Genomic DNA, 16,480 nt, shown 5'->3' on the forward strand with positions numbered 1-16,480 from the left:
GTATTTATTAATGTAATTGTCAACATCTATAACTCCTCCTGTGGGCACCCATAAGTAGAGGCTGCTGTAAACAGATAATGAAGTAAAATGTAGTAAAACACAATTGTTATATCATTAGAAACTTAAAATGTCCTTACATCTGCTGACAACTACATCAAAGTGTTTTGTAAACCAATTATGAAATGTTTCTATAATTTACTGCTTTTGAATGCTAAATGAGGAGGGGTTAAAGTAAAGTGTTACCAACAAAAGACAAAACGGCCCATGTTCATAGCTCCATTTAAGGGCTGAGGATTGCTGACTGATTGCCGGAGACTATAATGATCACCTGCTGGCTCTTCCTGTATATTACTGTTGGATTGATAAAGGGTATGTAATGGCAATAACTGTTATCGGACAAGTCACTGATACAGTATCTTGCATGTAGGTTGCAGATTGTAGGTTTTATAGAGGGTCAAACGCACAATGCTCATCACTGATAGCCACTGACTACCAGGTATTAATGTCAGTACAGTCTATTTTTCCAAACAGAAACACATTACTAAATTACAGCAGCCTGAACAGAATCACACTATGGCAAAAATGTTACATTTTATGAGAATCCATGAATGACATGAGTGTTTACGTGAACCTCGAATACATCTTCCTTCCTGGTTTTTCTAACTTCAAAGGTTCAAAAGGATTAAACACTAATTTCAGCTACAGCTGGGCTTACTGACAGTCACAACTGAAATGTAAAACAGTAGAATGCATTCTGCTATATTACAGTGAAATTAACCCTTTGTAAAATTACATAATTTTAGCCCAAGCTCCCCAGACAGTTTATATAAATCCTCCAACATTTTCCTCATGGAATACACTTCCAGCAGTTCATATAATTATAGAAATCCAGCGGGAAGCCTGGCTTTCTCAACTTGAAAGTGTATTTTGTTAATGAGAGCTAAAATAAGGACCCACAGATGAGGTTTAAAATGTTAAGCCGTTTCTATCTGAAGGAGCTGCACTGAATGTGGAGAAATTACAGTCCTGTTGCAGTGTGGATTCAGTCTGTGATACACAACCACAGACACACAGTTTACAGGTTTGTTTTATGGAGGCAGATGGAGTTAAAACACTATTGTGGACTTGGTTGACAACTTTTTATGGTAGCTTTTCAGCTGACATACAAAGTCCCGCTTCATATTATAATATAATACACATAACAAAACAGAGCTTTAACAGAGCATAAACATGTTATATTGTCACATTATAAAGACAGTCTTTGCATGTCATTTCTCTGCTCACATTAACTTGACCAAGTCTTGGTGATTTTGAGATGACTCAGGTGATCTGTGATGTGTTTGTGTTCAGGAAAATTGGTGAATTTGGCCTCCTTGATCTTGAGCCAGGACTGGGCTCTGCGCTCTGCGGCGTGGCAGTACTCCTGCTCCGCAGTCATGTACGGCCGGCTGATCCAGTATTCGTTCTCCGCCTCACGCTCCAGATGCTTCAGCGTATTGCGTTTCATCTGCCATGTAATTTGTCGTGGACGCCGATACTTCCCGATCCACTGTTTCCCAGGGATGCCTTTCCGCAACAGCGTGAGGGTGAGGAACATGGTTATTTCTGAAAAAGTAAAACCGTAAAAAAAATAAATAAATAAATATCAGTGATCGCCATAATGACAGTGGTACTGTTCATGCAAGAAGTAGGTGTTCAATAGTCATATCACCATAACAACCACAACAGTACTGAATTGTTCAGTATTATAGGTCTTTTTCACAGCAGACATTTTGACTTGTCATAGGAAAAGCACAGGTATTACTAGTACCATTAATGATGGTTCTGTCATATTCTAGTGTCTCAGTAAGCTAAGACAGTGAGCCAGCATGCACAATACCCGGACCCTGACACTGAAGCAGCTAAATGGAATTCAGCCATCCTTAGGTTTATCATTTACACCTGTGCTTCTCCTACTGTGACATGTAGAAATGCCTTCCATGAAAAAGGCCTATTAAAGGCTCTGCACACCCACACAGGTGTTTTATGTTAACTGGCTGATTATTAAACATTTTATTGTCATTGACTTCTATCAATGTCCTTGCGCTCACTGCAGCCAAGCAGGACCCCTCCATCTATAATGCCTACATTATTTCGCTGTGTGTCTCGTCCTCCTCACAGAAAAAAATTTTTTTAAAAAATGGGGCGGACGTTTCAGTCTGCACCTTTAGAGTGATATAGATGTAAGTAATGTGCAGGAAAAGTAACAGGAGAATAATGGAGGTGTTGATAAAGTACAGTCTGTACATGCCCACACAGCTCTGAGAAGAGATCTAATCAGTCAACGTAAGTGAAAACACCTGTGTGGAGGGACTTTAAGAATCCTTAATGTCAGAAAACATCCTGCAAAATAAAGCCAATTAAAGAGAAACAAAGCAAATACCTGCTTGATTTTTGTGAGGCTAGGAACTGTAATTCTAAACCAAAATAAACATAAATATTACATTTTTTCAGAATTACAGTACAATTACTGTTTGCTAAAACCATAAAAGGAATTTGACCCATTCGTTAATTTGTGTGTCATACAAGTCTAAGCTCCTTCAGCACTGTTGCGGAAATTGTGCTTGCAGCAAGTCAGATAAGATACAGTTGATAAAATATAAGACTACAGAGAATGGAAAAGAAACTGAAAAAGAGAAAATAACTGAAAACTACTCATCTCAGGCTACATTTCAGATGAGTCTCTACCTCATGAGGTTGTTAATTGTATTACTGGCATTGATTAGATTACTTATTATTGACCTGATGAGTCAGGGATTAATGATACATTTACAGCAGTGCATGTCAATGACATCACATCAACAACTTGATCTCCCTAAGGTTAGCTGGGTTATTGTGTAAAAAGTCAAAAGTGTAATAGTAAAAATGGTTTAAAAGCTGTTATAATAAATAGTTTTATATTATAAGGAATCAAACGACTACATGTATATGAAAGGAGCCACTGCTCATCGTTTCGGTTTTATGGCCCGCAACTTCACTGTTTTGGGTCACTCACCGCTCTCACAGTGCCATTTTCTGCTGCAGCTGTTTTCAGAAAATAAGCTCTTAAAAAAAAAAAAAGAAAGACCTGTGCCTGCTCAGCACCAAATGGCAGAGAGACATAGTTAGTGGCTAAAGAGACAGATATTTCCCTCTGCAGTTATTGGAGACCAAAACCAGAGCTTAAAGGAGAGTGAATATTGGACCTACTGTACATTCACCAGGTGGCCAGAAACACAACATCAATGGTGATAATAATGTCAGTGGTGTGTTCACAACTTTTTTTCGTTGCCCCAAAGTTGCCAAATTTTCAGTTATTGCAGGTTTAACAAATAGTTTAGCAAATAGCAAATAGCAATAGCAAACAAATAGTTTAGCTGTAACGGTTAAATTCAATTGACATGTAAAACACGCCTGTAGATACTAAAATAATAGAGTTAGATTTAAGTGGAATAATGAGCAAGCATTTACAACAATCAGTATTTTAGACTTTTTTCAGAACATATATTTTGACTTGTCATAGCAGAATAAGCATGGGTGTGAATGATAACAGTAACAGATACATTCAAGTGTCAGCCATGCCAGTGAGCCATCATGCACAATAGCAAGGCCCTTCTTGGGAAACTGATTAAACGGATTAAAAATATTTTTTTTTATTGTGTAGCAGACAATATATTTTTCATCCAGATGGTTAGAAAATTATTTAGAGATTCTGTAAATACCTTCACAACTGTGGTAAATGTTTTTAAACGACCTTCTGGGTTTTTCAAAGATAGCCGGGTATCTATTTTTCAGAAAATCTGATCAGCTCTGTGACTCCAAAGTAATGTTAATAATACATGAGAGGCAAAAGCTAACATACAGTATGCCCATATCTCAAACTGAGAAATCAGGGATGGAATAATGGACATACACATTTGATCAAAAAGTTCAATCAACGACTCTAAGAGTACTGGATTCACTTCTAACATTTAGTGTTAACATCATACCGTCTAACTTAATTTTCTCACATGAGGTCCCGTCACACCCGAAGTTAAAATATGACCCCCAAATTACAGTGACAGTGCAAGTGTGTGCAGGAGGCTAGTTTATGTTTGCTAACATTAGCCAAGTTGACGTGCAATGTGCAGCTAGCTTTGCTGTAGCATAACGTTAGACACCAAGGGCATCTTAAAAAAGGGCATCATTTGATACCCAAAACAGACATACATTTGTAAGCCACAAATTTGTTGCTTACCTCACTTTCTAACTATAACAAATGTAGCTCACTTTCCGACGACAAGATGAAATAAACGCCCAGAATCAGACAGTTTATAAAGACCACAGGAGAAATGTCGGGAAATGTGAGAAGGCAGTATTTCCGGGTTATCTACGGTGCAGGAGAAGGTTCAAACATGCTGCTTGTATTTCTCGCGCTATCAATAACTGTAGCGTATTGTTAGAGAAGTAGAGAGTTATAGTCACTGTATTCCACTTTTTTAAGAAGCTAAGTATTAAATTAGGTCTAATACTTGTATTTTAAATACACTGCGGTATTTTGAACTCCAGCTTTATTAATCTTCTACCTGTTTACTTCTATTCGTAGTACGGTAGCCTCGTAGGATACACCTACTCATAGCCATTTCCACAATTTTAGTCACTTTTTATATGAACTATTGCATATTTACATTTCTGTAACTATCACAGAAGCAGTAGGTCTTTAAGCATTAGTATGAAAAGCAGATAATGACAACCAAGACAATGTTTTCATCATATTTCTGAAAAACGGGAATGAATGTACAATCAGCATTTATGTTGAATTTAAATAAAACGAAGAGAGGGTCGCACTCAGGAATTTGTCATTCAATTAAATTCACTTAATCAGCCGTCTGGTAACGTACACAAGGTCATCAGTTCATACAAATGCAGGGACACGATCCTACTTAAATAGGTCAGGTGAGTAACAGGTGAAGGCAATCGCGATCGCATATAATCTGAGAGTCAATCGTTACTAAGCATTGGAAGTCTACATATTGTCACCTTAAATCAGTCAATCATACATTTCGAATAATAGCCTAATCATTAAAAATATTACAAAACAATCATGGCAATCACATCAGGTGTCTCAGTTCATAAAACAGATTAAACCAATAGTTGGCTAAAAAGAATATATTCAGAGATCAAAACCAAGGGATCATTATAACTTCCAAAAGATTCATTATTCAAGCCATATGTGATATCCGCCATAAGAAAGTATTGAATGTTTTTCTCAAATCCTTGCACATATCCACATATATTATTACAGTAACCTATAAGAATTTTAGAAAAAGATAAGAGTAACAATTCACCTGTTACTCACCTGACCTTTTTAAGTAGGATTGTATTTGTACGCATTGATGAATCAAGGCCGGATGGCCGAAAACGTTTAGTATGTTACCAGACAGATGTTTAAGTCAACTTGATTGATATACACATATACACATATATGCATCTAGGATAACGGACCAGTTGGTCAGAGCGCAGTGACAACCCCACAAATATTAATTTAAATTTAAATAAACATTTTTTTTCAAGGTTAGTTTTGTTTTCTAGATGATCCTTCTGCTTGGTGAGAAAAGAGAGAGTTAAATTAAGGAGCGAATCTGCGCTGTTGGCTGGTTTGCTTTTTCAGATTCATTTGTTGAGTTAATATAATAGTCCTCTATAGTTGGAGTCATGTCAAGTTGTACAACAGCACTGCTAGAGTGTAAGCACCAGGTAGATATCTATCCGCCACTGGTCCTTTGTGTATTCAGTCTCTGGGCTCCTCCCACTGAAGGGTTATACTTCTTTCACAGCGCACTTCCTCTTTTTTACTTTGTGTCCAGCTCTCCCTCAGCAGCAATTCAAAATGTTTGTCTTTACATTGTTTTCAGCAACCACCTGGACTTTGCTGGCTCTCTTTTTCACCCTGTTATTACTGTGAGTAGTGTCTGCGCCTGTTTCTGTAATTGTCAAAGTAGTATCTTTTTGGAGGCTCATTTACTGCCCTACAATGACGATTAGTTAAGATGTCTTAATATTGTAACCTGTTCGTGTATAACTCTTTATTTTTTTTATAATATAGCTATGGCATTTGGCCATTTAGGTTTTTCAAAAAGTTGGGAATACCCGGACCAAAGCCTCTGCCTTTTATTGGAACAATGCTAAACTTCAGAAAGGTAAAGCGCACACATCAACACAAATCTTAGAGACTGGTATGTAAGGAGTTGATTGATTTGATAATTGAGAACAAGAGATGAGGGTGTTTATAAAGTCCTTAGCATGTGTAAATTTGTTGACAATAAAAACCTTTTTTACCAAAGCATAATTCAGCAGTCTCAGTAACCTGCCTGGCATTCATTGCCTCACTTATCTTTACCTTTTATGAGTGTACCTGTTGGAAGCTCTGTGGCCCTTTAACCTTTTAACACTTAAACTAAAATTTCTTGTAGGGAGTACTTTCTTTTGACCGTGAGTGCCAAGCCAAGTACGGGGATGTGTGGGGGTGAGTTATTGCTTCATCTTTCAAGGCCAACTCCTACAGGAGACATCAGTGGTGGAAGAAGTACTCAGATCCTTCACTTAAGTAAAGTACCAGTACAAACTAGGAGCCGGGCCCCCTCCTAAGGGTCACAAGATAAATCAGAGGGGTCATGAGATGGGACAGGACGGAAGAAAAAACAGTTCTGCAAGGCAAATTTGTATTTATTTTTTAAAAATAAATACAAAAATATATATATATATATATATATATATATATAGTTATTTAAACAACAAACCATCTGAGAAGTTTTAATGGGGGAATCTCTCTTTGGTGGAAACATGACAAGGGGGTCCAACCAGACAGTGCTTTTTTAAATAAGGGGCCACAAGCCAAAAAGGTTGGAAACAACTGGTTTAAGCTTTAACAAGACATAGTTTTAATGTAACATTTTCATCTGAAAAGAAACCAGCAACTATCTGTCAAATAAATGTAGTCGTGTAAAAAGTAGATTATTTGCCTCTGAAATGTAGTGGAGTAGAATAATAAAGTTGCAGAAAATTTAAATACTAAAGTAAAGTACACATACGTAAAAATTGTACTGAAGTACAGTACTTGAGTAAATGTACTTAGTAACTTTCTACCACTGGATGATGTACTGTATACTGTAGCTTGAAATATTTCAAGACTAGATCAATAAAACAGGCTCAAAGTTACTTTTGTTTGCAGTTATAAGATATTATTTCTGTCATGTTCCTCAAGAATTAAAATTCATCTTTATTTTCAGTAAATGGTTATTTTGGGACATTTTTTAAATATAAAAATCAGCTATATCACATTGTATTAAAATTAATTATTATTAGCAAGTAGAATATAAAGATGAAGAAATTACCTTTGGAAATCCTAATCATTTTTCTGTAATTTTACTGCATGCACATATTAATACACCATTTGGGTTCATGTCAGCTATGGATAGCCTACATGATTTACAGATTTAATTCTTTGAGCTCACATGGATGCTTTATAAAATATTCATGTTTAATCAATAGCTCATACTTTATACTGTGATGTTGTGGTTTTGTGCAGGTTATTTGATGCACGAACACCACTTCTGATGGTGGCAGACCCTGAGATGATTAAAACTGTGATGGTGAAGGAGTGCTACTCTGTGTTTACCAACCGCAGGGTAAGAGATTCTTCTTGTTGTGAAGAACATGAAAATTCAGCATATCATGTTCAGTGACATAGTAACATTTGCAGTCAGTTTTCTATTGAATTATATTATTGTGTTTGCTATATATCATATTACACAACTCTGGGAAATCCCATGCAGCACTCTGCAGGGAAGGTGGGGTATGTTTAAAAAAACACAGGGCGTTTCATTCTGCAATGATGCAAGAATAGCAAAAGTGGAAAGATACTTATAAGCCAAATACTTTTTTACTTTTCCAAATTTGGTGCAAATTACTGTATGTTCTTAGGCTGATATGGTTAGGAAAACCAAGTTATGTCCATCCTATCAGGCCGAGGAGTATTTAATCATTTTAAAGTTCATATCTCAAATTTCTCACGGAGAGTGAGGGACTGATGGCTGAGGATTACACCAGGCCACACACACATCCTCTTAGGCAGCTGGAACAAAACAAGGCATTTCGATATTTCTATTAAGAAACCTCTTGTGTCAGAATCGATGCATATTGACAGCTAAACTCAGGACCAAATCGCAGGTGGTGCAAAATAACATAATTTTGTATTTATTAAATGCATCTCCTCAAACTCATGTTGTGGGAGTGCTGCCTGCCTGCACAGATCAGGGTATCACGGCCGGCCACTGGCATAAACACTCTATGCGGTTGTTTGGGGCCACACCTGTTAAGGGGGCCCCACGATCAGTGTGACTTTTTGTGTTTCTCGCTCATTCCACTTTTTATGGTGTTAAGTTGACTGACTCACTCACTTTAAGGCAGGGCTGCCAACTCTCACGCATTGACTGATGCAACTGACACATGCTCTCACACCACACGTCCATTTTCTCATGCAGTGAAAAACAAATTCATAACTGATAACCAAATAAGAGGAAGCCTCAAAGCCACTAAAAATATAATTAGATATGTTAAATAGGCTTTATCTGCCCACAGGACAAAGTCATTAGTCATTAGTAATTTGACAAATCCAAACAAAATAGTTCACCTAAGAACTCTTTTCTTTTCTATTTCTAGGCTGGCTTTCTAGTTTAATAAAATCTAGTTTGTTTGTTTGTTTTCAAAATTATCCTGCAGGATCCACTGCCTTTGAACAATGTGTTTTTCTCCTTAATTTACTTTTCATACAATGTTACTGTTTGTAGATGTAGCTACTTGCCAACCCTCAAATAAAGTAAGAGATTTGTTAATTAATTAATTAATTTCTCCATTGTGTGTGTGTGTGTGTGTGTGTGTGTGTGTTTTACTTGTACTTGCTACATAGTGAGGACTGAAACACGGTTTTTACTGACTCTTTTGGAAAGTGAGGACATAAATAGGCTCCTGAACACTTGTAGAAAACTATGATCCATACTCAACATGGCTGTAACACCAGGGTTAGTGTGTGTTCATGTGTAGAACTTTGAAGTAAAACTGTAGCCAGAAGCTCTATTTTTTATTTTTTTTATACTGGTGCCGTGCTTGAACAGCCTTACATCAACTTGACAAAAACAAGAGGGACTTTTCAGAGCTTATTTATTTAACCAGTACAGCCACAATCTGATCATCTGGCCAATGAGCAACTCCACTGGAGCGGTTAAGTGTTAAAAGAATAGTTCAACATTTTGGGAAATGCTTGTATTCGCTTCCTGGCAGAGAGTTAGGTGAGAAGACTGATAGCACTCTGTACAGTAATTATGAACCTACTGTACTGCCAGGAGCTGGCTAACTTAGCTTAGCGCAAAGACTGGAAACAGGGGAAAGCAACTAGCCTGGCTCTGTCCAAAGGTAACAAAATCCACCTAAATTAAAACACTCCGCACAACTCTTCTTCAGTACACCATGCTTTATTCACCAAATGTTTTCGCCTATCTTGCCTTCATCTGGGTGGTGTGTGAGGCTGTTTCCGATTTCCTTAAAAACAATTAATTTGTTCATCATGTGACCAATAAATCACCATACATACCATATATACAAAACATTACTTGAACATGTTATCCCTTGGATTGGTGTGTTTTGTAGATCCATAAATATTCAAATCAAATCAAAAAACAGTTCTACCCAAAGGAAGTTTTAAGCAATTTATGTACAGTATGATGATTCATCTCTGAGCCAGAAAACACTGTTATTGTCAATAATTTTTTTGGTCACCAGAGACAGATTGTAAAGACAGAAGGAGACACTGGTGTTATAAGAAGTTACATTATTGGAGCAGACAAAATTAATTGTGTGGTCTGAGAAGGAGAAATGTTGGAGGGAACAAACTGTAACTCTTCTGTACAAGAATCTAAACAACTGTACTCATGTTCACAGGATAATATTGCAATGACAGGACCTTTGGATGATGCAATTACAATAGTTAAAGATGAAAAGTGGAAAAGAATTCGGAGCACTTTATCACCATGCTTCACCAGCGGAAGGCTGAAACAGGTTGGTATCATATCAGAGCTCACTAACCCCATCTGCATTCTGCTTCCTATCACCTAGTACAGCAATACAAATATGTCTACATATATTTCTCTCTCTGTGTGTGTGTGTGTGTATATATATATATATATATATATATATATATATATATATATATATATATATATATATATATATATATATATATATATATATATATATATATATATATATATATATATATATAAACAACAAACCATCTGAGAAGTTTTAAAGGGGGAATCTCTCTTTGGTGGAAACATGACAAGGGGGTCCAACCAGACAGTGCTTTTTTAAATAAGGGGCCACAAGCCAAAAAGGTTGGAAACAAGTTTTAATGTAACATTTTCATCTGAAAAGAAACCAGCAACTATCTGTCAAATAAATGTAGTCGTGTAAAAAGTAGATTATTTGCATATATATATATATATATATATATATATATATATATATATATATATAAAAAACATAAAAAACATAAAAACTCCACCCACTGTGAGAAGTTGGCATCAATGATTGAAATAATTATGTACAGTACATTATCAGCATTACACAACTCTTCTTTGTCTTTCTTTTCTTTTTTTAAAGGTTTTTCCCATCGTTGCTCGCCATGCAGATAAACTCCTTGAAAAACTTGGACAAACAAATTTGGATGAACCCATTGATGTCAAACAGTATGTTGTTAAAGGTGTAAAGGTGGCGTATGCAATTCTAATCCAATACACGTCTTTTTGTCAAATTCAGCGAATATCTCCTTACGGTCTGCTAGCTGTCCGTTCAGTGTGTGCGGTGAAAGAAAATCTGGTGTTTGTACACAGCCCTGGCTCTGTAAATGGGAAACAAACAAAGTGTCTCGGACCGAGCCACACAACACTATTCCAACCATTTCCGCCATGATCTGTGTGTCAGGTAAGGTTAAATGACTTGCCCACAGACATTCAGCTTACTTTCTAGTTTTCCAAGATATGCTGTTGTTGTGATGTTAGCTATAGTAGCAGGAGAGTTGTGAGTATCGCTGTCTGGAGCTGCTGTGCTGGCTCTGGGAAACGTCTCGTCCTCTCTGGCTGTTAGCTTTGCAGCAGCAACTGTCGGGACAGTTTGCTAACCCACAACCTAGATAACATTAGGTACATTACTTGCTGTGTCATTGTTCGCTCTATATTATGGTATTTGTCATGGTATTGGATTTCTCCAGAATCGCATACCCCACCTTTCATATGTCGTATGGCAGCATGTCATTACAGTGTTTGTCATAAAAAAATGAACATGGTAGTACTTAATCCATGTTAGTTCCTAAATGAAAACCACCTCTTTTTTTCTTTCGTAGATTTGTTGCACCTTACAGTTTGGATGTTGTGACCAGTTCGTCTTTCGGTGTTGAGGCAGACTCCATAAACAATCCAGATGACCCACTTATTGTTCATCTCAAGAAGATTCTTAACTTCAATTTTTGGCCTATAATTTTACTAAGTATGTACTACTTTCACCTTTCTTGTAGGCAGAGATCATTTGATCATATGAGCACCTTGGGATCACTAGTATGCTAATTTTGATTAACAACACTTTGGTCTTCTTTCAGTGATATTTCCCTTTGGTGCCCGTCTGTTGAAACTCCTGCATATTGATGTGATGAATAGACTCGGTGTGGATTATTTCTTCAGCATCATCAAGAGATTTAAAGACCAGCATCATGCAGAGAAATCTGTAAATATTTCATCTACACCAGTTGAAAAGAAACTGCGAGAATTGAAAGAATAGTTCGACATTTTGGGAAATATACTTATTACTTTCTTGCCAAGAATAAGATGAGAAGATCATTACCACTCTCATGTCCAAATATGAAGCTAGGTTTTTTTGTTTGTTTGTTTTTAGACTCCAGGAAGTCACTGCACCTGGTCACATTATCACTTTATCACATCTCATATCTTTCTCATGTAGTCAATCCTCTATAGATGCTGTATCACAGAATCTGAAAGGTCACATTCTTTGGTGAACTGAAATCACAGTTATCAAAATTTGTGCCCCTATCTAAATACTATAGAGGCACCATTTTCAGTAGTAAGAGGTGCTGTTAGGTGGATTTATTTTTTACAATTGGATTGTACAGAGCCAGACTAGCTGTTTCCCTCTACTCCCTCCCCCCCGATCTAGATTCGAGCAGACTTCCTGCAGGTGATGATTCAGCAGGAGATACCAGAATCGGACATAAAGAGTGAACAAGATCAGCCAAGTAAAGGTATGTTTTCACCACAGTAGTAAATCATGAAAGTCGAGGTAACACTAAGAGTAAAAGGCTTTACTCTCAAAATGTATCAGCACTCTGTTCTCAATTTACATTCAAATTGTTCTTCACCTTCATTCAGCTCAGGAGAAACACATAAGAGTCTATTTATGAGGGGATTCTTCTTCACTAGACAACAAGCTAGCTTAACTGAAGATTGTAAAAATCAGTGTTTTAAATTTGTGGTCAGACAGACAATCAGATTTGAAGATGTCACCTTCAACATTAGGAACTTGGGACAGACATTTTTCACTAATTTTCTGACTTTTTATAAACCAAACGACTAAATAATTGTCAGATTAAGTGAAAATAATCGTAAGTTATAGCCCTACTGATCATTTTGATGTTGGCTTTGATAATGTCAGAAGTAAGCATTAAATGTGTGTCTATGCCTAAATTATCTTTTAAACTCTTTTAAAAGTCAATTAAGTGAATAATTACCACTAATAACACCAGTAGTACAGTAGCTTTGAATAAGATCCTGCAATAGACACCAACTAAGATTTTTAAAATTGAAAACAATTTAGATGCATGGAACATGTCCTCATGTCTGCAAAGAATGTCATTCAGTAACATGCAGCCACAGTCTGATATAGGCCTACAGCTGTCCTTCATGTCTTTTAGCTCAAGAGTAAATGCACTGTATGTGTTAAAATGTCTCAGCTTATGAAAGTACTTTTCAAGCTGTTGATTTTTGTTGTAGGTTTGACTGAACACGAGATGCTTTCCCAGGCCTTCATTTTCATCTTTGGTGGCTATGAGACCACCAGTATCACTCTCACTTACATCCTTTACAATCTGGCCACCAACCCTGATGCGATGCAGACCTTGCAGGAAGAAATCGATGCCAGCCTACCGAGAGATGTACAGTAATTATATACTACATGTGATTGCCATTTGTAACTAACTTTTTAGTGGCTGCCATCATACATTGTTCTAATCCTTTTCTGTTTATTTTGTGTGTTTGATGCCCACTTTACCTTTTGCCCCTAGGCTCCCATTTCATACGAGGGTCTGGTCGGTCTACGGTACCTGGACCACATTATTAATGAGTCACAGCGTTTGATTCCAGCTGTACCTCGGCTTGAGAGGATGTGCAAAAAAACTGTCCAGGTCCACGGCCTCACCATCCCTGAAGGAACCCTGGTTGGGATTCCTGTGCACATGTTACACAAGGACCCACGCTTTTGGAGCTCACCTGAGCTTTTCAGACCAGAGAGGTAAATGTACACTGTGCTAAGCTTTCACTCTTTACATTAATGAATCTATGAGATGAAACCTTCTCTTCCTCCACAAGAAAATGTAATTACTTAAATTTGGCACATTGTAGATGTTAAAATTTCCATTTTTAGTGGACATTTCACGTCCTTGCTGGCTTAAAAGGTGGGACCGAATGTTCATTCTTGACCTTGGAAACAGCTGCTGACAAAATGTAAACAGTGGCCATAAGTGACATTAAAGGATAATGCTAAATGCTAAAATGTAGTGTAACAGTAGCACGAGTAGACAAGCTGCAACAAGTCAGCATACTGACTCAGTGAAGAAAATTACACAGTAATATCCATCCAAAGTTTGCTGGTCATACCAGACCAGACTGACTAAGGCTGTAGCAGCTAAACCCCTGAGTGTACTGACAAGAGCAAGAGTGCATTTTATTGCTTATGGACTTTCTGTTGTTTTTCTTCTTTCAAAAGTTACATAGTCTTGCCTTAAATGTTCCCATTTTGGCTTATTCACCATGTAAATTACAAGCTATACGAAGAAGAATCTGTTTATGTGATATTTCTTACATTTGATGTGGCTGTTGTATGCAATATGGAAAAGTTTAAGGAAACCCTTTCTGTTTACTTTGTGGACGAGTACTCTGGCTTTGTTAACTGTGTGGTTTAATACAACTAGAACCACTTTGGTGCCATTCACACTGATGGAGAAATCAGAACGTTTGCTGCTCGGAGAGCTTGTGACAGTAGTACCCATATGTAACAGTATACATGAGGCACGAGGATTTCGAGCCAAATGTGCAAACTGAACGGGCACTGCATGCATGTACCGCTAAAACTAAAAATTATGATTTCACACACACATCATCTAGGGGTGCACAATAATATTGGTTACTGTATTGGTATGCAAGGGGTAATAACCAACAAGTTCTCAACCCCCCTCCTCCATGTCATACATTTCAACTCTGGAACGTCAATTTTGAATTATATTAATATTAACTTTGATTTACAAAGAAATACTTTCACTTGTGGCCGGAGCATGACAATCAGCATCTTCAAGGAAGCTTAAGCATTGTTGTTGTTCTTTAGCAAAAAAGGAAAATGGATGTTTTAAAATGTTATGGCAAAGTATTGTGTAATTGTCTCCTTCAGTGATTAGAAACAATTTAATGTTCAGTTATACAGTGAGCAGCTGCACCAAACCTCACAGTTAGGTCCACTCCACTGGTGACTGGATGGTTATTGCAATTACATAAAAACTTTAAAGAAATATTTTTCAGATATCAGTACAAATTGCAGTATTGTGCATCCCTAGTGCCAGTACCTTTTGTGCGTCACTTAAAATACTATATTAAATAACACTGTGTAAGGTCATTATGGCTTTTACTGACACAAACTTGTTCAAGCATGCATAGCTCAGCTCACTCTGTGTGCTCGTCTGTATGTGCAGGTTCAGTGAAGACAGTGGGGAGGAGGTGAACCCGTACGTGTTCATGCCCTTTGGACTTGGCCCTCGTAACTGCATTGGGATGCGCTACGCTGTCCTCGTCATAAAGATGGTTCTTGTCCGTCTCATGCAGAGTTACACTTTGGAAACATGCAAAGACACCATGGTAAGAGCAACACACTCATTAATGTGCATTCAGATTACTCTCCTGTCATGTCCCTTATTGTATATTAATTTCTTCCTTTAGATTCCTTTGGAGATGGACTGGAAGTTCCAGCCAAAAAAGCCAATAAAACTCAAGTTTGTTCCCAGACAACAGTAGAGGGAGCATCTCCAAATACACCTTGCTTCTGAATTTTGTAGTTGTTGTTTTAACGTGTGGCTGACAGGATGACATTTAAAGTATGTACTCCAAGTGTTTATACTACTGAAACTCATACTCAGTACTTAACTTACCGCGCCTTGAACGTGTAATTTTTCTTGCAATGTCATCAATAAATCAAAATGATTTTATTCACGTTTGTTTTTCTATGAATTGTCTTGAATGTTTAATTTTACTGTATCTTGCCATTTCCATAACAAAAAAAAACACAACTTAAAAAAAAAAAGTTATGGTATAGTACATGAATTTACATGATAGTGTTAATGACTCTGCTTGAGTGGCTTTTGTTAAAAAAGTATATATAATGCATTTGTGACTACAAAAAGGAGTGAATGCAGGACTGTGCACAATACCTGCATAATTCCTACAGGACTCCTTTGCAACTGAAACATATTCCTGAAGGCCCTTTTTTGGGAGGAGCAGATTAGAGAATGTACAATAAATTGATCCAAGCACCCATATTGTTTCATCTCCTTTTGCATTAGCTTTGCCTATCTTCCTTTTAAGTTTCTTGTATCGCAACAGACACCATACCAGTCATTTTTTCCCAAAGTGTCAATCTATTTACACATTGGACTGTATGAGCTTTATAATCTAATAACATTACAAGCAGATAAACTGCTGGTCATTAACAATAACACTGACGTCTATAGCTCGATCATTGACGGGTATTTGTCTCCATCTAGTGGCTGACTCAGCTTCACCAGAGGCAAACTCGCCACCAGCTCCACTTGAACTACTGTACTGTGTATTTTACTGACTTGATTAAAATGTTAAAAAAACAACTTTTCATTAATTTTAGTTAAATTTTACAACTGCGTACCTCTGATTATATCAAAATGGGATATGCAAATACTTTTATTATATTACTGATTCACACTCAGATTTGAATGTGTGGGCTCCAATCTAGCTGCATGTTTTTTTGTAATGTAGCAATAAACCAGAGCACCTGCAGAAAGCCCACACTGATACTGAGAGAACATACAAACTCCACTCAAAACGGGTCAGGGCCAGGAATCAAACCC

The 16,480-nt window shown here is 37.1% G+C and overlaps 2 protein-coding genes across 2 annotated transcripts; one reads left to right on the forward strand and one right to left on the reverse strand.

The window, feature by feature from the left end:
• Positions 1 to 424: 424 nt before the first annotated feature.
• Positions 425 to 1,597, reverse strand: mrpl57 (mitochondrial ribosomal protein L57). Its single transcript, XM_044214579.1, has one exon. The coding sequence runs from the start codon at positions 1,595 to 1,597 to the stop codon at positions 1,286 to 1,288; it is 312 nt and encodes a 103-aa protein (XP_044070514.1). The 3' UTR covers positions 425 to 1,285.
• Positions 1,598 to 5,797: 4,200 nt separating this feature from the next.
• On the forward strand, positions 5,798 to 15,586 carry LOC122884459 (cytochrome P450 3A30-like). The gene is made up of 13 exons (XM_044214415.1): positions 5,798 to 5,958; positions 6,104 to 6,197; positions 6,471 to 6,523; positions 7,586 to 7,685; positions 9,994 to 10,110; positions 10,714 to 10,799; positions 11,453 to 11,595; positions 11,705 to 11,829; positions 12,277 to 12,361; positions 13,110 to 13,270; positions 13,400 to 13,626; positions 15,077 to 15,239; positions 15,321 to 15,586. Exons 1-13 carry the CDS (start codon positions 5,888 to 5,890, stop codon positions 15,393 to 15,395), a joined length of 1,500 nt encoding a protein of 499 aa, XP_044070350.1. The 5' UTR covers positions 5,798 to 5,887; the 3' UTR covers positions 15,396 to 15,586.
• Positions 15,587 to 16,480: the final 894 nt, after the last annotated feature.

This window comes from Siniperca chuatsi, linkage group LG11 (assembly GCF_020085105.1).
Source record: "Siniperca chuatsi isolate FFG_IHB_CAS linkage group LG11, ASM2008510v1, whole genome shotgun sequence".
In the NCBI taxonomy this organism is placed as follows: Eukaryota; Metazoa; Chordata; class Actinopteri; order Centrarchiformes; family Sinipercidae; genus Siniperca; species Siniperca chuatsi.

Coding starts and splice junctions, on each gene's coding strand:
- LOC122884459 (XM_044214415.1), top strand. CDS start 5,888: ATGTTTGTCTTTACATTGTTTTCAGCAACCACCTGGACTTTGCTGGCT. Junction 6,524..7,585: donor AAGTACGGGGATGTGTGGGG/GTGAGTTATTGC, acceptor GGTTTTGTGCAG/GTTATTTGATGCACGAACAC. Junction 13,271..13,399: donor ATGCCAGCCTACCGAGAGAT/GTACAGTAATTA, acceptor TTTTGCCCCTAG/GCTCCCATTTCATACGAGGG.
- mrpl57 (XM_044214579.1), bottom strand. CDS start 1,597: ATGTTCCTCACCCTCACGCTGTTGCGGAAAGGCATCCCTGGGAAACAG.